Source organism: Channa argus, chromosome 7 (genome assembly GCF_033026475.1).
Source record: "Channa argus isolate prfri chromosome 7, Channa argus male v1.0, whole genome shotgun sequence".
Lineage (NCBI taxonomy): Eukaryota > Metazoa > Chordata > Actinopteri > Anabantiformes > Channidae > Channa > Channa argus.
In genome coordinates, this window is record NC_090203.1 from 26,526,751 (window position 1) to 26,548,380 (window position 21,630).

Genomic DNA, 21,630 nt, shown 5'->3' on the forward strand with positions numbered 1-21,630 from the left:
GACGCGTACACTGCGTTCTGACGTAACACATAATCTTTGTGGGAAGTGTGTATTCCATAAAAGTAATTATCACTTAGCAAAGTAAAATGGACCTGTCAGAACTCCCCAGAGTTTTTAACCTGGGAAATTACTTAAAAATACTGGTCGTGAGTACCAGTGGCAGAAAAATTGATTTTTTTGTTTTAAAACACCCGAAGCATCACAACTTGCGACATCTGCTGGACGAATGCACGTAAATATGATGTAAAAACCTAATGGTCGTTCAGTGATTTGAAAGGGATGCAATATTTATATACTCTATTGAAAACAAACGGGTTGTAGATAAAGTCAGAGAGGCCAGATTGAGGTGGTTTGGACATGTTCAAAGGAGAGACTGTGAATATATGAGTAGAAGGATGCTGAGGTTGGAGCTGCCAGGCAGGAGGTCTAGAGGAAGAACAAAGAGGAGATTTATGGATGTAGTGAGAGAGGACATGAAGTTAGTTGGTGTGAGTGAAGAGGAAGCAGAGGACAGGGTTAGATGGAGGCACATGATTTGCTGTGGTGACGCCTGAAAGGGAACAGCCCAAAATAAAAGAAGAATTTAAAACAAAAGGCCAGTCAAATCCATTTTTTTGTGATACTTTTCACACACAATTCAATGTGCTATATATCATTGTAAAAGTAAATGGATCCACAGTTAGACCAGTTTCAAATCTAAAGTCACCACACTTGTGGGTTTGTCTCATCAAATCAGGTTTAGCTTATCAATGAGACTCAGATTTGTGAAAGTTAATACTTAATCATTCTCACTAACAGACATGAGTTGACAAAAAAAGGATTTAAAACATCATATTCTGCTAAATGCTAGAAACAAAGGAAACAAAGTGTGAAGTTATTTTTTATGCCAGCTGAAGTCTGAGTAAAGCTGCACATGGTGTGAAAACAACATTGAGTTGAATAATTTTTTACATTTCCAAATCAAGTCTTAAGTCACTGTGATTGAAATCAACAGCTCTGATCATAAGTACAACAATTACAGAAGGTATTTTCAAACCTTTATCCAATCTAATTTGTTTTAATGTAGTAAATATAAGGACAAAACAAGACTTATAAATAAATCCATAAGAGAAAAACGTAAAAACAGTCTGCCCATTCCACCATTTCACAAATCAATCACAAAGCTGCCTTATCTGTCTGATGTCACATGATGCAACACATTATCTATCTCTACCAACAGTAGTCCTGGAAACATTCAGGTTATTAATTATAGCTCAGGTTGCTCTCTGTGGTGCTCCATCTCCCACAGAAACATAATTAGGGGAATCTGGAGACATGTTAATTACTGATGATGCATCCGCAAGCCTGGTAATTCTCTGTGGCCTACAACAGGTCTGAAACAAAGGCTAATTCCAACATGCCTCCCAATACTGGTGGTGACATGCTCCTATTATGTTGCTTAGTCTCTTAATGCAAAGGCAACCCACTTATCTTTTTGTGTGTATCTTATGTTGAATTATTTCAGAGGTTCAAACAACTTCCAACATAAACCCACCCACCTACTCTTTGTTACCACACCCAGAACTACCAAACTTTGTAGAAGGGTCCTACCCTTCCACACGGTATCCAAATCCTCCACAGCTATCCAAATCCGATGGGGAAGGGTATATGGCTATTTTTAAGTCTAGGAATACAAAGTTCCAAAGTAAGAAACACTAATAGGGAAGACTTGAAACAATTGTGAACCTCCCCAAAAGCGTCTGAGATGCGGGGGCTCTCTCACCTCAACAAAGGTCAGGTTTAAATTATTTGAAAGACACAGGGTTGAAATTGCATCATGGTAGAGCAGTGAGGTGAAACCCACTGCTAACACAGAAGAAGGAACAGGTAGAACGGTCGTCCACCAACATCCCAGTTCAATCCACAGCTCCTCCAGTCACACGTCGAAGTGTCCTTGAGCAAGAGACTGAACTCCAACATAGTTGCTCCAGATGCATAGCAGCTCCCCCATCAACGTGTGTGAGTATGTGTATGATTCTGAGTGCGAATGGATGAATAGGAAGCAGTGTAAAGTGCATTGAGTACCAAGAGGTAGAAAAGTGCTATATAAGTGCAGACCATTTACTATTAAGTCTAGTCGTAATTCTGTCAAAACAGGCCTAGATGATCCCTGGGCCTTTTAGGACAGTCTTTTTATAGCTACGGTCAGCCATGGTGTGGGTAGTGTACTGTAGTATGAGATAGAGACAAAAAGAAAAGAAATCACAAGGTTATCAGTGTGGGACACTGGTTGCAAGGAGATATTGATAAAATGTTTGTGGTGGAAGGGCAATACTTTGCATAATGATCACAGCTGGGTTTCTGTGCGACAATCAATACAGACTACTGGCACTGATGTGCCATCAAAAGGAACTGGTGTCAGACAAAAGATAAAGTCGGTGTTGGGTGGTTAACCACAACATCTACTGTAAGGCTAATGTTCAGAAACAGCCAGTGGTGCATGATCCACCCTGTTCAGAAACAAACTAGACAAACAGACTCACTTTAAGTTTTTTAAATTTGCTTTTCACCATCACCAAATCTCAACCCAACCGAACTCCCAAACACCTCATAATACCTTATGTTTTTGAGGGCAGCTGTTCAACAGGTCCATTTGGATAATCGTTCTTAAAGTAGAGAGCACTAGTAGCTGCTTGTGGTGGGACTGTACTTTAAAATTGTCCAAGTAAAAGTAAACTGATAAGAGTCCAAAACCCAATTCATAATTATACTTCTAACCCTACACCTTATTTTTCTTTTTATTCATACTTTTCAAGTTTCCACTGCGTACAGACCAACAAGGGTTAGTAGTTACAAAGCCCCCCTATGAAAGTAAGACAAACTGCAAGTCTCTGAAGTTAAAATCAACTTTAATCTATATGTCCTTGAGCAAGGCATCAAACCCTCAATTAATTGTGAATCAGTTTCTGCCAACAGTTACTATAGCAACCAGTGAACAGCCAGTTAAGCCAGTCTGTTTTCACACATGGACAGATATTATTATTAGTATTATTATTAGTATTATTATTATTGTTATTATTATTATTATTGTTAAAATACACACATTATTATTAATTCTGAAGACTGAGAACCTAGTTCACAAAACGTTTTAGATTCTGATTATCACTTCCAGGAGGATGGAGGGAAGGAAGTGGCAAAGGGGGTGGGAATACTAAGGGTGGGTGATATGAAGAGGTGGCCTCATCAAGTTACACAGTAAACACTAGAGTAAATGTGGAAGTTACCCTTCAAAATAAAAGCACAATGTTACTACACTAACACATTTCCATCCATCCAGCCATTATCTCTTACTGGGCTGGAGCTTATCCCAGCTGTCATTGAGTGAGAGGCAGGGTCCATCCTGGACAGGTCTCCAATCTATCTCAGGGCCAACACAGAGACATACACAACAAACAACCACTCACATTCACAACTCTTGGCAACTTAGAGTCACAATTACCTAACATGCATGTATCTGGACTCTAGGAGGAAACCAGAGTACCCAGAGGAAAACCACACAAGCACGGGGAGAACTTTCACACTGAAAGGCCACAGCCGTTTGGGGATTTGAACTGGGGGACCTTCGAGCTGTTAGGTGGGAGTGCTAACCACTCCGTCACCTTGCTGCCCACCTTAAACAACGTCAAAACATACTTGTTAAGACTGATTTTTATTTAGTGTATCTTCTTCTCCCTGCTATCTTTTGAAACCTGGCTAGTGTTTGAAACTTTGTCCTTTAAAGCCTTTGGCCAACCAACATTTTTACATCACTGAGTAAAAGACTCAGAAGTGTGACAGAAATCTTAACTCAACGTTCACTTACTAGTTTATTCCATAGGTCTGAGATGCATTTAAAGGTCTTCATCACCAAAAGGAGTTCACTCAGTTGTTATGGAAACAGGCTCATTTGTCATCACATCATCTCCATGACAACTGAGTAAACTTCATCCACTGAGGATGCAAGAAGACATGGTTGAAAGGTCTAGAAATGTTTGTTTATTTGTTATAATTACGCTTTTCCACCACCATGAATGAACTTTTAAGCTCCACTGTGCCAATGTGTATTGTGCCAATTCATTTCCCAGACCGTAAAACCTTTTCATAGGATAAATAATAGCCCTGTATGCCTAATATAAATAGAAATATATAACTCTGACTTACAAGAATGTAGCAGTAGTAGTCTAGGCAGATAAGATTAAGCCAGTGTGTGCTCAAAGTGATCCTACAGCAGCTATTCACACTGCTGTATATGTGAAAAGAGCATGTGACAGCACAAAAGGAAGCCAAAACCAGACATTCACTTAAAATTATGTTGAAATGAGTCCTTATATTCTACTACAAAAAGATTTGAAATTTCCCAAACAATGCGTTTATTTTGACAGTAACCGGAAATCAGTTTTGAGTGTGCGCAGCTTGATGGTGAAGCTGTTCCGTGTCTTCTGCGGAAAACACCCTAGACCCCAGCGAACAGAAGCGGGGGTTTGTGCCCACAGTGAGCCTACTTTCTAAAGAGCCATTTTTCATTTATTCCAGACTGAGATTGAAAAGATTTCGGCTGCTGCTTTTCAGGCGGCCTGATGACATCCTCATCTGTGGACAGGGAACAACACTGGCACCCAAAGGAGACGAAACCTGAATGGACTATGGTAAACGGAGTCATCAGTAATGTTCTAGATCATGTTCATGATTTTCACAGCATCTACCTAAAGAATGGAGTCAAAATATCAGCTAACAGCTAAAGGTTAGCGGGCGAAATGGAAATTTGACAAGAGACAAGTGGAGAATGAAGAGCCAAAGTGAAAACCCGTTTTAAACCAGCATCAGTCACAGAGACAGCGACAGAGACAGAGTGAAGCTCAGAGATGCTAAAAGCAGCCATTTAAACAGGTTTGGCGGGTGACGAAGTGATGTACGTTGGTCCTCTGTATTACTTTGACAGGTCACAGTGTGCTTAATGTGACAGTGGAAATGTCTGTGGACAACACGAGTGTCATTAGTGTCCTCAGTGTGTTTGGGAGCGCAACATGTAGCTAGATAGGCCTACAGCAGAGACCCTGACGCCTACATCTACCTATGTGCCATTTCCTTCCTTCTATTACTCATGAAAATATTCAAAAATCTGCATACATATAATAAACCATCTTCAGTCGGCTTTAACGCATTTTTCCAGCAGCTGCCAGTCACCTTACTGTGGGAATATTTTGATGAAAGGTGATAAGGAAGAGTGCTATAAATCTTACAAAAAAGGCAGCTCGATAGGATGTAGGATGTTAAACATTTGTTATTGATTTAGTCTCATTTCAACAGTTATTAAACAAATTGTAATAAAACGTTTTGACACAGTGGGCCTGATGTTGCAGCAGCCATGTGCAGGAAATAGGGACAGTGCTTATCCTGATCATCAGGTTTTGTTGAATGCAAAACAAATGCTTATGTGTTGAAAGGTGAAACCATGCTGAATTTCTTCCTCGTGTGTCTCTCTCTGTATTTAGACCATGTGATGTGCAACCATGGAAGGCCAAAATACAAAATGCTGCTCAGCCCAGAGGAATGATGGAGACAGATATAAACTTAGCTGATCCAATAGGAATGAATTCAGCAGCCCTGATGTGGTACACAGCTGTGGAGGACAAAGGTCAGAAGGAGCCGGTATAAAAGTAACGCTGTAACGCTGGATGAGGAAACAAGAAGTGACGATTCAGAACAAGAGTAGGCGGGCTCTGTCTGCACCTATGACACAGCACTAACTGAGTCAAATGACATGGACACAGCTATGTAATAAGGCATCTCTCCAGTGCATAGGTCCTGACAGTCCACACACTGCTGTAATTCATGCCACATATGTGGGCTCTCAGGAGAAAAAGGTGGCTACTCAGCAGAGAAGCCATCAGATGATGTTTACCTGAGCATCCTCAGCGTTTGGACTCCTCCTGTAGAACCACTAACAGCTTTTCAATTTTACAAGAGAAAAGAGGAGACAGGGGAGACTTCACCATGCCGCGAAACCAAGCCTTTTCTGAGCCAGAGTACTCGGCAGAGTATTCTGCAGACTGCTCAGTGACGCTGCCCTCTGACCCAGGGCAGGCGGTGGGGCGAACACATGAGGTCACCGTTCGGAGCTCAGGATGTTGCCTCTGTCTGCCACGCTTTATGCGTCTCACCTTCGCACCTGAGTCTCTGGAGAACCTGTACCAGACCTACTTCAGACGGCAGAGACATGAAACCCTGCTGGTGCTTGTTGTGTTCGCAGCCCTCTTCGACAGCTACATCATCGTGATGTGTGCGGTGGTCTACACTACTGACAAGCTGGCTTCTGTTTTAGTGGCATCAGTGGGACTGGCAGCTGATGTGCTCCTCTACCTGCTCTGCCGCTTCGGCCTGCTGCCAGACCGCATCTCAAGGCGAGTGGTACCCTATGCCCTCTGGGTGCTGATAGCCGCTCAGATTTTCTGCTACCTGGGTCTGAACTATGCTCGTTTCCACCAGGCCAGTGACACGGTGGGCTGGCAGGCTTTCTTCAGCTTCTCTTTTTTCCTGACTCTCCCTTTGAGGCTGACACCCATTGTGCTCATCACTACTGTGTCGTGTGGGGTGCACACCTTGGTTCTGGGTGTGACCATTGCCCAGCAGCAACAGGAGGAAATCCAGGGGGCAGCACTTGGCAGACAGGTAAAAGTGGGAACAGAGGAATGGAGGTGGGGAAGAGGGCCGGGTAGAGGGTTATTGCTGGCATGCTTTTTAGTACTTTCCTGTGTGTTACCTCATGTAGACACAATCCCAACATATCAAGCTTCCAGTTTTGAGTCTTGAGGACAGCAGTAGTTGATGCAGTTTGAACACTTAAATGATTTTGTTGTTAGGTGACAGACTGAGCTGCAGAATCCTTGATCTACACACGATGTTTAAGGCTTAGTATGGACACTGAAATAACACTCATGCTATGGAGCTTACGGCCATCTCACATGGGGCTCATGAGCAGTACAACTCGACTCAGTCCAAAATGTTCTGGAGCCTTTCACTATAGGTACACGTCATTTATCAATTGTGTATTTTGATTTCTTACTTCGAGAGATGTGTTTTTAACAAAAGAAGATGAACCTCTGGATCTTGTTGAAACATTTTTGATACCAAAACATTGGCACTGCAAAACATTGATACTAGTTCCTAAAGTTCTATAAAATCTAATTTAACAAAAGAAAATAACATTATGCTATTTTTATCTTTAGATTTACTTTTGCACTTTGGCTTTTTTCAACTGGATGCAGTTTTCACCTTAATGAAGGATGATTTATAGTAGGACTTAGGACTTAGGTTTAACTTTGTGCACCTAATAAACTGACAATTAGGCTTGGGCTTTCTAAATCCATTTAACCCAAAAATAAAATTATATAATTGCAAATTAAACATTTTTCTCCAAATATAGTTATTGTAGTTTATTTTTTAGCCCATTACATACAATTAAAGCTGCTTTATAACATAAAAAACAATTTACCCCAACCTAAAGTTGTATGAAAAAAAAAATATGAAAGCTGCATTTGAAGTGGGAACCTCCGGTTTACCAGATGGCTGATGTAGCTCCTGAACCACATCCACTATATCCAAACTATCAGTAAAAAGGAATGTAAACAAAGCAAACATTTTAATTGCAAAATGGATATTTGCAACTCAGTGATAGATGCTGCTTATTGGCTCACTGAATCTGATAAGGAGTGAATTACATTCAGTAGATTAAGCATTGACATTTGGGGCTGTGTGACAAGGCATTTTTTTGGGGTATTCAATGAAGCAATTTAGTTAGTGCCATAAAAGTCATAAAATGTCAGTACCCAGCCCTACAAATGAAACCACCCGGCCACCCAGAACTTTGAAATAACTATCACACTCGTAAAATAAAAAATAAGTGTGTTAGGATGTACAGATTTTAAAGATTGTGATAAATATTAGTTGACTTTGCACCTTTCCTAACAACTCCAGTCAGAAAATATATAAACTGTATATATATTGTTATAAATAGTTTTTTTTTATTTTATTTTTTGAACAGAGAATGTGAAGTTGCTGGGGTGTGTAGCATACATTTATATGGCTTGTCTGCACTCATCTCGGTCATGTCCACCTCACATATTAACAGCCTCAGTGGAAAAGTTGACAGCAAGTGACGATGGAAAAATTTGCAACCAGTGTAGTTGCAGATTTGGATGCACAGTGCAAAATGCTCCATTGTAGGAGGTGTAGATTGTTCAAAAATGGTCATAGAACAGCACATAACAGCAGATTGATTGATTGATTACACAGCTTGTAAGGATTAAAATATCAATATATATATTATATATAATAATATAATATATAACAAATATATATTATATCAATATATTATCAAACAAAATCTAGTTTAGTTTTTTCATAATTGGTATTTGAGATTTAAAATGACACTGCATTTATTTTTCTTGGTCAAAGCCTTCATGGAAGAATGAGACAATGACATGAATTCAAACCAACACTGTTCCCCCCCCCCCCCCCCCCACACACACACACACACACACACACACACACAAGCTGAGCCTCATATATCTTCTTCCTCTCTGCCACAGAGCTCCTTTGTTCTACAGAAACTATTAAAATGCTTCAATGCTCCACAGTGTTGCACTGGGTGAAATGTTCCTGTATTACAGTGAGCATACATTAGTTTTATTTTGACTTTTTCCCACATGCACCTTCTTGCTAGAGCTTACCAGAGCACTAAATGTGGATTAATGGGCTGCTGAAAATAGAACAGTGTATCTGAAGTTCAAAAAAGACAACAACAGCCCAAGTATACCTGTTATATGCAAATACATTTTCAGTGGGATATTAATTTGTTTTTTGTATTTTACTAATCCAGGGCTGTGCATTAAAGCTGCCCGGGGCAAGTAAACTCTTCTTTCTACACTGTTTCTAACCTGTTGCTCATCCTTCCCATCTCTATCTCTTTGTCTGGCCAACCTGTACAAATCCACCTCTCCCTCTTTAGTGTCCAACCTAACATACAAGTCCTCATATGCTCTTTGTTTGGCCTTTGCCACTTCTACCTTTACCTTACGCTGTGTCTCCCTGTACTCCTGTCTACTCTCTTCAGTCCTCTCAGTGTCCCACTTCTTCTTAGCTCCTGATCTTCCTTGTTCTACCACCATGTCTCCTTGTCCACTTTCCTCTTTGCCGATGACACACCGAGTACCCTCCTACCTTTCTCCCTGATCACATTAGCTGTAGTGGATCAGTCATCTGGAAGCACATCCAAACCACCCAGAGTCTGTCTCAGCTCCTCCCTGAAAACTACATGACATTCTTCCTTTTTCAACTACCACCACTTCATCCTCTGCTCTGCCCAACCTCTTCATCTTCCTCACCACCAGCGTTATTTTACACGCCACCATCCTGTGTTGTCTGGCTACGCTCTCCCCTACCAATGCTTTACAGTTACTGATCTTTTTCAGATTACAACATCTACACAAGATGTCGTCCACCTGAGTGCTTCTACCTCCGCTCTTATATGTCACCCTATGTTCCTGCACTTCTGGAAAAAAGTGTTTACTACAGCCTTTCCATCCTCTTTGCAAAGTCTACCACCATCTGTCCTTCTGCTTTCATGTCCTGAAGACCAAACCTGGCCATCACATTCTCATCGCCTCTGTTCCCTTCACCTACATACCAATTAAAAGGATAACTCCTACTCAAATTCTCTTCCTTGGTAAAACAATTCTAACCTTCTAGCCTTGCTACCTTTCCACCTGGTCTCCTGGACACACAGTATATCCAGCTTCCTTCTCTGCATTATATCAACCAACTCTCTAGCCTTCCCTGTCATAGTCCCAACATTCAAAGTCCCTACTGTCAGTCCTACACTCTTAGCTTTCGTCTTTTCTCTCTGCCATGAACACACCTTCCTCCTCTCCTTCTTCGACCAACAGTAACCAAATTTCCACTGACACTCTGTAGGTCAACAGCACTGGTGGTGGTCATTGTTAACCCTGGTCATGAGTGATTTGGTATGGAAGTCATGAATTTGGAATGTGTTTTACGTTGGATGCCCTTCCTGACACAACCCTCTGCATTTATTCAGACTTAGTTCTGGCACAAAAAGGCACTGGCTTGTGCTCCCTTGTGGTTTCATAAAGTAAGGGACCGTCCGGTATTTACTCATATCTTTAACAATGAAAAATTTTAAAATAAATCAGAAAATAGATTTTATTCTGATATTAAAGATAATAAAAATACAGAACAGTTTAAGTGTATCCAAACTTTTTCTTTTTCTTTTAGGGGTTATATTCATCAAATTACTATAATCTCAACATCTAATATTTAGGGACACTGCGTAAAAGTGTGATTTTCATCAGTAAGTGGCAGAGAATCAGGTTGATGGCTGTTCACAGGAATGTGTAGGCAGCACAGAAAACCATGTTTAAACGCCAAATACTTTTGCAGAAGTTAAATTCTGGCAGTTTTAAAGACATGATAAACTTGGCAGATGACCCCCTCAGCCCCTATGTCTAAAAGCAACCTTTTTCATGTAAATGAAAATGCTGTGAACTACAAATGAAAATTAGGTCTAAGAATGAATAAGGGGACTTTTGTTTGTCAGGAGTTTACACCATTTTCTGAAAGGTACTACCCCATTTTCAAGAAAATCTTTGATTTAAATTGTCAGCAACTGCAGTATTTTGATATACAGTGCCTTGCAAAAATATTCATACCCCTTGAAATTTTTCACATTTTGTCACATTACAACCAGAAACATAAATGTATTTTATTGGGATTTTATGTGGTAGATCGACACAAAGTGGTAAATAATTGTGAAGTGAAAGAAATGATAAATGCTTTTCAATTTTGTTTTACAAATAAATATCTGAAAAGTGTTGAATGAACTAAATTCAAGTGGAACCAAATTAGTCACCTAATTAGTAAATGGAGTCCATCTGTGTGTAATTTAATCTCAGTATAAATACAGCTGTTACGCTTACGAAACGTCTGCTCTTGGATCTCTTTTATTTTTTTTTGTGGACAAACTGTGGCAACACTATCCAAATTCCTCAACCAATAGTATTCAAGGCTGCATTGACCCATCACAGAACTGGGGTACGGGAAGAACGCAGAGTGAGTATGGTTGTGGGTCGGACTAACTGGTGTTAGTCTACTGAAAACAACAGGCTAAATTCTCCAAAATAGCAATGCAATATGAAAAAAAATGTAAATTATGTTGAAATTTCAGGGCTCAAGAAAGGAATTAACAGCTTACAACTTTCAAACAACAGTGTAAAAGATTATATCCAAAGTCTGTCTCTGGGCAGTGATGGAAATGACAGTGCTATTATATTTTTTAAATAGAATATTGTTAAATCCAAACATTGTACAATGAAATTATAACAAACATTAAGTGTGACACATCATCAGTCTGTGTTGTTGTTTACCTAATGTTTAATGTCGGAGTTAAAAAAAGAAAAACTAATGCCAACAATGAGAGTTAAAAGTTTTTGTGTTTTATTGTAAAAGATGGTTGATCTGGAATGTTTGCTATGGTACAGAAAGATTTTCTGTAGTTTCCAGTTAGCCGTGCTAACAAAAAAAAAAAAACATTACTAACCTGAGTTAAGGACTTGGAGACAGGGTGCTGCACAATGATTTATGTTTGTACTCCTTCATAGCAGGTTGTACAACTCCGAGAATGTAAAACAGCAGCCTTAAGGTTTTCCTCCATGTTCACTGACACACAGGATAATGCTAATGCTAAACCCAAGTACCATACTAGCGTTCTTGATAGTGTTGTCACAGGTTGTCCACAAACAAAATCTGAGCGCGAGCGCAGAGATCCAAGAGCAGAAGTTTTGTAAGTACGCAGCAGCACCTGAGTATGAGGAGGAGGGTTTGAGGTGAAATCAGGAGAAATCAGGAAACGGTTTGGAGTGCGAGTAAAACGCAAGCAGTGAAATTTGGAGTGCGAGGCCAAAAAATCTGAACATAAAAATCGTTAAAGTATGCTCTCAAATTGAAAACTATGCTCTTGAATTATGATAAGGAAATCTTTCCATACTCATACTGATGTCCTGAGAACATCGCTGAACTTAAGCAGTTCTGTCATGGGAGAATGGTCCAAAATGAACATTGTGTAGTTCTAACTCACAGATATAGGAATCTGCAGCTCCAACCAGTTATTAAAACACTGTTGCCATTACTTTGTCCACCATCACTTTTTATATTTTTTGGGTGTCTTTAATGAAAACGTGAAAGATTATGACTGTTTTTTATCAGCTAAAAATGTGTTTGTTGATATTTGTGACATTGCTATTGGTTTTTCTTGTAATAATTTTTTGGACATTTGCGCAGTGTTTATTCCTGTTATGTCTTACATTAATACTATACGTTTGTTATATATTGAGCCTTGACTGTTCACTCTTCTGTTTTCAAGCTGCTGGCCAACATTGTGATCTATGTTTGTGCCATCACTGTGGGGGTCATGTCGTACTATATGGCTGACCGGAAGCATCGGAAGGCCTTTCTGGAGGCACGACAGTCACTGGAGGTCAAACTCAACCTGGAGGAGCAGAGTCAGCAGCAGGTCAGAGGACAAACAATACAACTTTGTAAAGTTTATATGTGTGTTTAAATGAACAGTTTAGGGGTAGTATACTTGTATAAAGAGTCAGAACAGGAGATTAAAGAAATTTTTAGTGTGAGGTACAGAGTTACTATTAGCTCTGATTTGGCAACATTGGCCTGGAAACCAAGCAGCAGAATGATTTTTGAATAAGATTTTCCATGCATCTCACAAGTTTTATTGATGAATTGGCATAACTATTAAGACTATTATTATGAGTATTGCTTGGCAGGGCACAAAATGTTTTTTCCATGCAAGTTTTGTTTCAGTTTAAATCATGGTTTTCCAGTCCACGGGACTGTTGAGTTTTGAACTTAGCAAATCTTAATGTATTACAAGCATGTAATAGTCTTGTTTTTAGCAGGTTCTGATTGCCACAGTTGAAATGTCAAACAGCAGGTTTATATCAGCTGTCTGATGCTAAATAGTCATAACTGGAATTGTTGAAATTCATGAAGCATGTTGCCTCTAATCTGAAGGGCTTCTTCATTTCTATCTGACTGGTGGGGAGCCCCAGGTATTTAACCTTTCTGGGGTTATTAAGTTGTTAACACCTTGAGTTTATGTAGTTTGTTGATTGTCGTGTGTCATTAGGATCACGTGAATCAAAGTGTAAATTGCTGTTTAACTGCCTGGGGTATCAAATCAGGACTGCATTGTTATTAGCTCTGTTGTGTAATGGTCATTCTAGTTTAACTATGATGGCCTCTTTTTCTCCTGTTTCAAACCATCTGTCTTCTCTGGTTAGATTATGTACAGTCAATTCCACAAGTCCAGTTGGCACCAAACAGCACTTGGGAAGAACCATGACCTGAATGACTGAGAATCTCCATTGACATATTAGATGTCAAAGTCAATTCCATGACTAAAATTGTTGACAGGTCAAATTTTCTGTTGTCAAGTTTGTTTTTTCTTGATAAAATGATATGGTAACAAGCCTTAAACTAACGGCGTTGTCTGTATTCAGTCAAAGATTGTTTCTAAGACACTCTGTAACATCAACAAACATCAGGTGATCCTGTCCTATTCAGTTTGTCAGTCAGAATTCATATTATGTCGGTAATTCTGATCAGCTTTTACTGTCGTTATGAAGCCTGGAGTGTTTCCAACAAGGAGCTGATAAAAAATAAGGTGTGCCAAAGTCCCTAGGCTGTTAATGTGTAAATGCTTATTTAATTAACACTTGATATCTTCTGCTGCTGTGTCAACAGTACATTTGTTTGTACTGTGTATACAGAGCGTCTGGCACAGACATTTCTTTGAGGATGACTCCAGTTCCATTTGATCTTATTTGTAGGTTTCAGCTACAAATTGTAAACCATGGTTAGACTGCCACTTAAAATTGCTGTTCTTAACCTACAACCCCTCAGTTTTAGTTATTCATAAGTTAATTATGGCTGTGAGATAGACTGGTGACCTGTGCAGGATGGACCCTGCCTCTCACCCGTTGACAGCTGGGATAGGCTCCAGCCCCCCACAAACCTGAACAGGATAAGTGGTTACAGATAATGGATGGATGGATACATTTAATTACCTTCACAAGCTGAATTGAGCAGATTGAAAAGATTACCATGTGATGGGTTGGTTTGTGTGGTTTCAATCTGTTTGCTCTGGTAGTGTGTCAGCAGTCAGCTCCCCTCCTCTCTTCACATCTGTGGCCACTGGGCATTTTCCATCTCCACTATTAATGGAACAGATAATTTGCGCTACATAGTGTAAGGAAACTAGGAAAAATGCCAAACAAGAGAGAGGGAGTGAGAGCAGATGGGGTGATTATAGAGGACAATGTCGAAGAGAGTGAAGGTGTTGTGAGAAAACAAGAGGTCTGATAAAACCATGAGTGGAAGAAACTCCTAGAATACTAATAGAGAAGCATGAGCTGCTGCAAGACAAGGGCCACCATCCAATCAAGGAGCATCCGGGCGCTCCAGGTTACCGTGGTAACCAGCCTCCTGAGACAATGTCAGCTGTAGTCACAGAGCCATCCCACTTAGCCATTTGTTGCTTCTCTGCCTCTCAGTCAGGTTTTGATAAGAATATTGAAAGCTGCAACACAGCCCACCACAACCTCCTATCCTGTTTGAAAAATGTATTCACAGGTCAAGTGCATATGAGTGTGTGTGTGTGTGATTTGAGGCTTTTTGTCTGACACGTCAGTGTTGTGTGTATGTGTGGGTCTGGGTCACTCTGTGCAGGATATCTGCAGCCACACTGACTGACAGTCAGACTGAGGTCATTCAGCACCCTGTAAACAAAGCTCTATGCACAGACTGATGTACCATGTATGATTTCTACATAACAAAGCTTTTTTCCCGTTCTGTATTCTACTCCTCTAGGTTGTGTCTCTTAACTGTTTTTGCATTTTAAACTTCTTGGCAATTTTCTTGGATAAGAAACAAACAAATTAACTAAATTAAGAGAAACACACGATGCCATAATTTCCAGGTTAGCATCCTAATACTAATGGAATACAGCTTGGTATTAACAGGGTAATAGTGGGGTAATATTTGAAAATAATAATTAATGAGTACTCAAGTTTCTCAAGACATGTATGTTAAGTTATTTATTGACTCTGCCAGTAGATGTGCATGGTTGTATTTCTGTGTTGGCCCTGAGATAGACTGGTGAGCTGTCCGGGGTTTACCCTGCCTCTGTCCCAATCAAAGCTGGGATATGCTGCAGGCCCACTGCGACCCTGAAAACGATAAGCAGTTACTGATAATGGATGTATGCATAAACAAAGTAACATCATGCTAATGACTAAAATAAAGCCAATGGATATGTCTTGGTTGTAGTAGCCAAAAACAGATGGGTAATAATGTGGAATTTAAACACCAAGAGCTACAGGACTACTGTGGCTCAGGAAGGTAGAGCTGTCATCCACTAATCCACTAATCTCACAGTTGTTGATTCAATCCCTGGCTCCTCTGGTCACATGTCGAAGTGTCCTTGAGCAAGACACTGAACCACAACTTAGTTGCTCCCGGTGAGTGTTGGCCAGCTGTATAGCAGCTCCCCCATCGGTGTATGAGTGTGTGTGTGATTGTGAGTGTGAATGGCTGAATAAGAAGCAGTGTAAAGTGCTGTGAGTGCCAATAGGTAGAAAAGTGCTATATAAGTGCAGAACATTTACCTTTTACAGTAATTAATTACCTGGAAACACTCATGGTAATGTCTGTTATGTATAATGACCAAAATATGGCCAGCTTTTTCTACTTAATTTCATAGTAATATCTGTGTTTGGTATAGATGGATGACATGACAGCTCTCCAGAAGTGAATCAATCTTAAACGTGCTAATTTATTGACATCTATTTGTGACTTTGCAGAGTGCATCCATCTCATCACCACCCTTTTTTTCCCAAGCATATGGTGTCAAACAGGGTCATGTCATCTGCAATGGCTAATTCGAGATATTATCCGTCCCATGCAAATGCCTCACAATAAGATCCATGTGGTGTTTGGAAAATTGAATGCTTTTGATGTGAAAGAGCACCAACAGGAAATAAGGTTTGGTTAACATATGTGTGGGTACACTGTAAACGGATTAACTAAAGCTTTGGCTTGGGTATTGAACTGTTATACTTTTATGGATTTTAAGTGCTTCAATCCTATTGAGTATTAAAAAATGCCTTGTCATTCAATCCCAAAGTTTAGTACTTAAGCAGGACTCGATAGTGTGAGTGTTTCACATATGGTACTGTATGTAACTGAAAATAAGAGCGTGTGAATGTAAGAAACTGTATGGACGTGCCACTTCGAGCAGGTTCGCCGACTGATTTTCAGCATTTAATTTACACTTGAAGAAAGCAGTTCAGGAGATTAGCAGATGTGAAACTATAGATATGTTGTTAACGATGCAGTCTGTATGCTCTGCATCTATGAGTTGATGGTGATCGATAGTGAGGATAATACTAGTACTACGCTGAAGGATTACATTTTGAGTCAAAATTGAATTTGGCTAAATTTACAACGGCGTAGAAAGCTGCAGAGGACACCACAGTGTCATAGAAAATTCAGAGAAGTGTCCTGCTCACACCCAAGGACCTCAGTGTCCTGAACAGATGGAGACAAATCTGGCCCTTCTTGTACAGGGCATCAGTGGTGTTGGACCAGTTCAATTTATTGTTGAGGTGCACACCCAGGTATTTAAAACTGTCCACCCACTCAAAGTCTGAGCCCTGGATCCTTACCTGTCTGACTAGTGGGGGTTTCCGCTGTAGGTCACCCACCAACTAATTTGTCTTGCAATGTTCAGAAGCAGGATTTTTATACACCAGTAAGCAGAGTCAATAATGTCTCCCCTGTAATTCTGCACATTCCCTCAGACACACAGCCAGCAATGACTGTGTCGTCTGTGAACTTCTGCAAGTGACAGAATTGTACTTGAAGTCTGACGTGTACTACCTTCCCCTGGGGGGCCTCAATGCTACATACTACAACATCTGACACACAGTCACACAGTCTCATGTACTGTGGTCTGTCAGTGAGGTAATTGATGGTCCATGCAGCCAGATTATAGTCCACGGTTGGCACCTCCAGCTTCCCCTGCAGCAGTGATGGCTGGATGTTGTTGAAAGCACTGGAGAAGTCGAAGAACATGATCCTGACAGTATTCCCGGGAAACTCCAGCTGAGATAGTGCCTGATGCAACAGGTAGATGACAGCGCCATCCATTCTGATGCCAGGATGATAAGAGAACTGCAGCAGGTACAGTGCTGAGCTCACCTGGGAGAGGAGGTGGCTGAGGACGGTCCTCTCTATGGTCTTCATAAGATGAGAGATTAAGGCGACAGGTCTGTAGAGATTCAGCTCCCTACTGTGTGCTGTTTTATGAACAGGAACCAAACATGAGGTCTTCCAAAGAACTGGGACCCTCTCCAGGTTGAAGCTCATGTACTGGACCATCTCACTGAGCTGGTCTGCACACTCCCTGAGGAGCCTGGGGTCTGTGGCCTTCCTGGACTTGGTCTTGGTTTCTCTTTTCACCTAGTCCACAGTGAGGCAGAGGGGGGTGGGCAGTGATCGGTTGTTGTATTCTGGAGCTTTGGGCCGATGGGAACCCTCGGTGACAATATGGGGAGAAGAAGCATGGACCACGTGGAGCTGAGGTGTGAAAGGCCACAGTTGGAATGAGACGACTGACCTGGAGAGGTGTGAAGAGGGGCTTGAGTGGTTGGGGGCTAGGGGCTGTGGGCTGGGCAGAATCAAATCTTTTGAAGAACAGATTAAATTAATTTGCTCAAGCCTGGTCTCCAGTGATCTGGTGGCCATTCCCCCATCCCCCCATTTTCCGTGGCTTGAGATGTGTTTCAGGCCCCTCCACACATCACAGACATCGTTCTGTCCTTGTGCTGCTTTTTTCCTGTAGCTGTCCTTGCATCTCATGTTCTTCAGATCCCTCTGCACTCTGCTCAGCTCCTTCCTGTCTCCTGAGAAAAAAGCTGGAGCTTCAGCTGGTCCTTCAGCTCAGGGCTCACCCAGGACTTGTTGTTGGCAAAGCACTGTACTTTCCTGGATGGTAGTTCTTAACACAAAAGTTAATGTAGTCCATGATACAGTGTGTAAGACTGTCAATGACTGTGTTTACATGGCTACAAGTAACATCGAATTTTAAGGTTTATTTCTCTGGAAAACTGATTTCTTAAGTGTCATGTATAGAGGAAAGCTGGTTTCCAAAATCAGGGTAGGACAACACAACTGCACGTGTGTAACAAAGCCTGCAGACAGTAAGCTGCACGCAGCTGAGTGAAAGACTGAATAAAAGTGGAAACCATTAAAGAGTAATTTACAGAAAGTGTCTCGTATAAGTCTAAATAAGACACTTTCCCACGTGTATTTTCAAAATTCTATTGACTGTTTTGGATCAGCTTCAACTATCTTTCCTTTCTCTCCCCCTGCGCTGTCAATCTGCTGCGACACAAACACACACACACGCAGAGAGAGAGAGACAAAATTAAAAAAAGAAGCATTTTCTGTCATAAGGTTAAAATCTATTAACCAGGCTTTCAAAATAAGTCTGAAGTGAAGGAGAAATCGGGTTACTCTTCTCCTGCATGTGTACGTGGATTTCACGTAATCAGGGTAACCAGGTTAACCAGGTCTCTCAGCTGCAAGGCATTATCATACATACATATGGCGTCCAGCTTTATGGGTTGAGCAAGTTGCGCTTCTGGTGTTAATGTTATATACAAACGGTGCATCCAGTCTAAATGGGTTAAGTTATTCTTGAATTTTCTTCAGTAATGCAAGAAGTTATAAGTGAAAAGTTTTTATCACACAAATTTTGTGTGATTAGCACCGCTAGATTATTTATATAGATTCTACATCCCAATTCACTTTATGTTTCTGCCTACTAAGTTTGCTTGCTTGGTAGTTAATACAAAGGACCTGTGTTTTTGAGGTATAGAATTTGTAACCTGATACTGTATCTGTCCTACGTTATTCAATATTTTGATTACTTTAAGAAATGTTAGGCTTGGGTATTTGGAGATATATAATAATGTCATCAGCCAAAATACCTATCTTATGTTCCTCTATTGCTGTTTTAACTCCTTTAAAACAATGCAAAAAGAGAAGGACTAAGGCAACATCCCTGACAACTGCCTTCCTGTAGTTTAAAGGTGTCTGTCAGATGACTATTGATTTTTACTCCGGCAGTAGTACTGCCAAAGCCCAGTCTCTCTAAAATGTCATAGAGGAAGGTGCTTTGCACGCTATAAAACACATTTTCCACATTGACACTGACCAGGGCTGTACTTTACATAACCTTTGTTTTTTGCTTGTTCTGTGGTGGTATATGATTCTTCTAATGCTTTCCTGTGTTAATCGGTCTTTTATGAACCCAGTGTGGTCTTCATGTATTGAATCAAGCAGAAGATGTTTGATTCTTTTTGACTTAATGGAAGTAAACGGTCTACATTATGTATGGGGAATGGTCGTAGAATTAACACTGTTACAGTATAGTTTTCATAAATCTGTTATTGTATCATGTTTTGATTTGAGTTAATGCAGAAAAAATCAATTAAAATTGTCACTAAAAAAAGGGGGGGGGGGGGAAACAAGATTGTATTTTTTGGCCACATCGCATTGCCCTATATCCATCTTTTTATCGCCCAAATGTCTATAGCGTAGAGCAAAAACAAATAAATTAGCCTTGCTGTTCCAATTCTTTTAAAGGGGAATATAGCTCATTAGTCTCGCGGTGAGTACAGATTTCCTTTTGTGTCAGGGCAGGTCAAATTTTTATAGTAGTTCCTAGTTGTTATCAGGAGCAGTGTGTGACTTCCTTTCCATGTTTGTTTTTGTCCTCCACAGGAACGTCTGCTGCTTTCCATCCTTCCAAAGCACATAGCTGATGAGATGCTTCAGGACATGAAGAAGGAGCCCAGTCAGAAAGAGATGCAGCAGTTCAACACCATGTACATGTACAGACATGAAAACGTCAGGTAACGTTTGACACTATCTGTGCTGTTAGTAAATCTTGTCCAGTTGATATTTTGACTGTGTATGCAGCCAGATGCTTCTAGCTATCTGTTTTAGACTTTGAGAGGCAGCAAAATCTGACATAGAGTCACTTTTTCAAGTTTTATAATATTATTATAATATATTATATAATGTCATTTTATTATGTGTGCTACATGATACATATTAAAACTGTGAAAATGTAAATGAGGGGTACTAGTTATGTGACAGCTGTCATTACTTATGTGCTGTCCTGTATCTGTCTCAGTATTTTGTTTGCAGACATTGTGGGCTTCACCCAGCTGTCGTCGTCCTGCAGTGCTCAGGAGCTGGTCAAACTGCTCAATGAGCTCTTTGCTCGCTTTGACAAACTGGCTGCTGTGAGTTTCACACACTATGTGAATGTATGAATTTTCACTATTACCATAGGTTTGCAAGAAATAAGAAAACATACATTAAAAACTTTCATATTAATAGAAGATTTTTATCCAATTTTTTATTTTAATTATTTGGCATCATTGCAAATGATCCTTCATAGCCTATAACTATACAACATTAGCCAGTGATACAAATTTCTTGCTTGACCCATTTTATAGTGTGTTATTCTCTTTGTTCCCAGGTATGACTGACTGATTTTATGGTATAGATTATAAATAATCATCTTTTACTAAAAATAAAAACAGACAGCAACCGATAAAGTCACATTTTTCTGTATGTAAGGTAACAATGAAAGTAATTTAGTATTTTATGTCTGAGAGTTACAGGCGAGTTAAGTTTCACTAGATCCAATTAATGCACATGTCACCTGAATCTGTGTGTGGAAACCCCATTAGGGAAGCTAGAACCCAAGAGATGATAACCTAAATCATTATTTTATTTTGTTTTATTAACTTTTGTTACACAGAAGAACCCATTAAAATTAGGTGTCTTTCCTGGATGGACAAACAACCGTCAAACATAAAATGATTCAAGATCAAGATCAAATCATTACAGTGTACAATAATTTAACACCATAAAAGGAAAAACATAAAAGCTTGTGTTTAAAGGACAATACAGTTTTTATGCACTAAAATTCGAACTATAAACTAGTTGTGTGAACGTCTGGCTAGTGACTTAGTGGGTTAAAGTCAGTATCAGTCAGATATGTGCATCCCTTAAACTAATCCAGAAAAGTTTAAGAGATCACCCATAACTTCATTCTGTGTAACTACTACAAAACAAAGATGGATGGTGATCATATCCCAGAATTCTCTGTCTCAATTCTCAGGCCCATCTCTCCAACTAAATCTTATTTACTGTGTCAGAAATATCACCAGCTGAGGATCAAGATCCTGGGAGACTGCTACTACTGTATCTGTGGGCTACCAGACTACAGGGAGGACCACGCTGCCTGCTCCATCATGATGGGTCTAGCTATGGTGGAGGCCATCTCGTGAGTACAAGGTTGAAGTGGTCAGCAGCTGGTTAACGGGCTGGGATCACTCTGGTCCGCAGTGTGGAATTGATGACTTTGATGCATCATTA

General features: G+C 40.2%; 1 protein-coding gene across 4 annotated transcripts in view; it reads left to right on the plus strand.

The window, feature by feature from the left end:
• The first annotated feature begins 4,431 nt into the window (after positions 1-4,431).
• adcy3a (adenylate cyclase 3a) overlaps positions 4,432-21,630 on the plus strand; it is a 39,749-nt gene continuing 22,550 nt past the window's right edge. For 2 of the 4 annotated variants that reach the window (XM_067509432.1, XM_067509435.1), the window contains exons 1-6: positions 4,432-4,664; positions 5,511-6,687; positions 12,455-12,604; positions 19,960-20,090; positions 20,375-20,486; positions 21,411-21,538. In XM_067509432.1, coding sequence (XP_067365533.1) covers positions 6,013-6,687; positions 12,455-12,604; positions 19,960-20,090; positions 20,375-20,486; positions 21,411-21,538 — 1,196 coding nt within the window. In that variant the 5' untranslated portion in view covers positions 4,432-4,664; positions 5,511-6,012. The other 2 variants (XM_067509433.1, XM_067509434.1) reach the window with 2 other exon arrangements.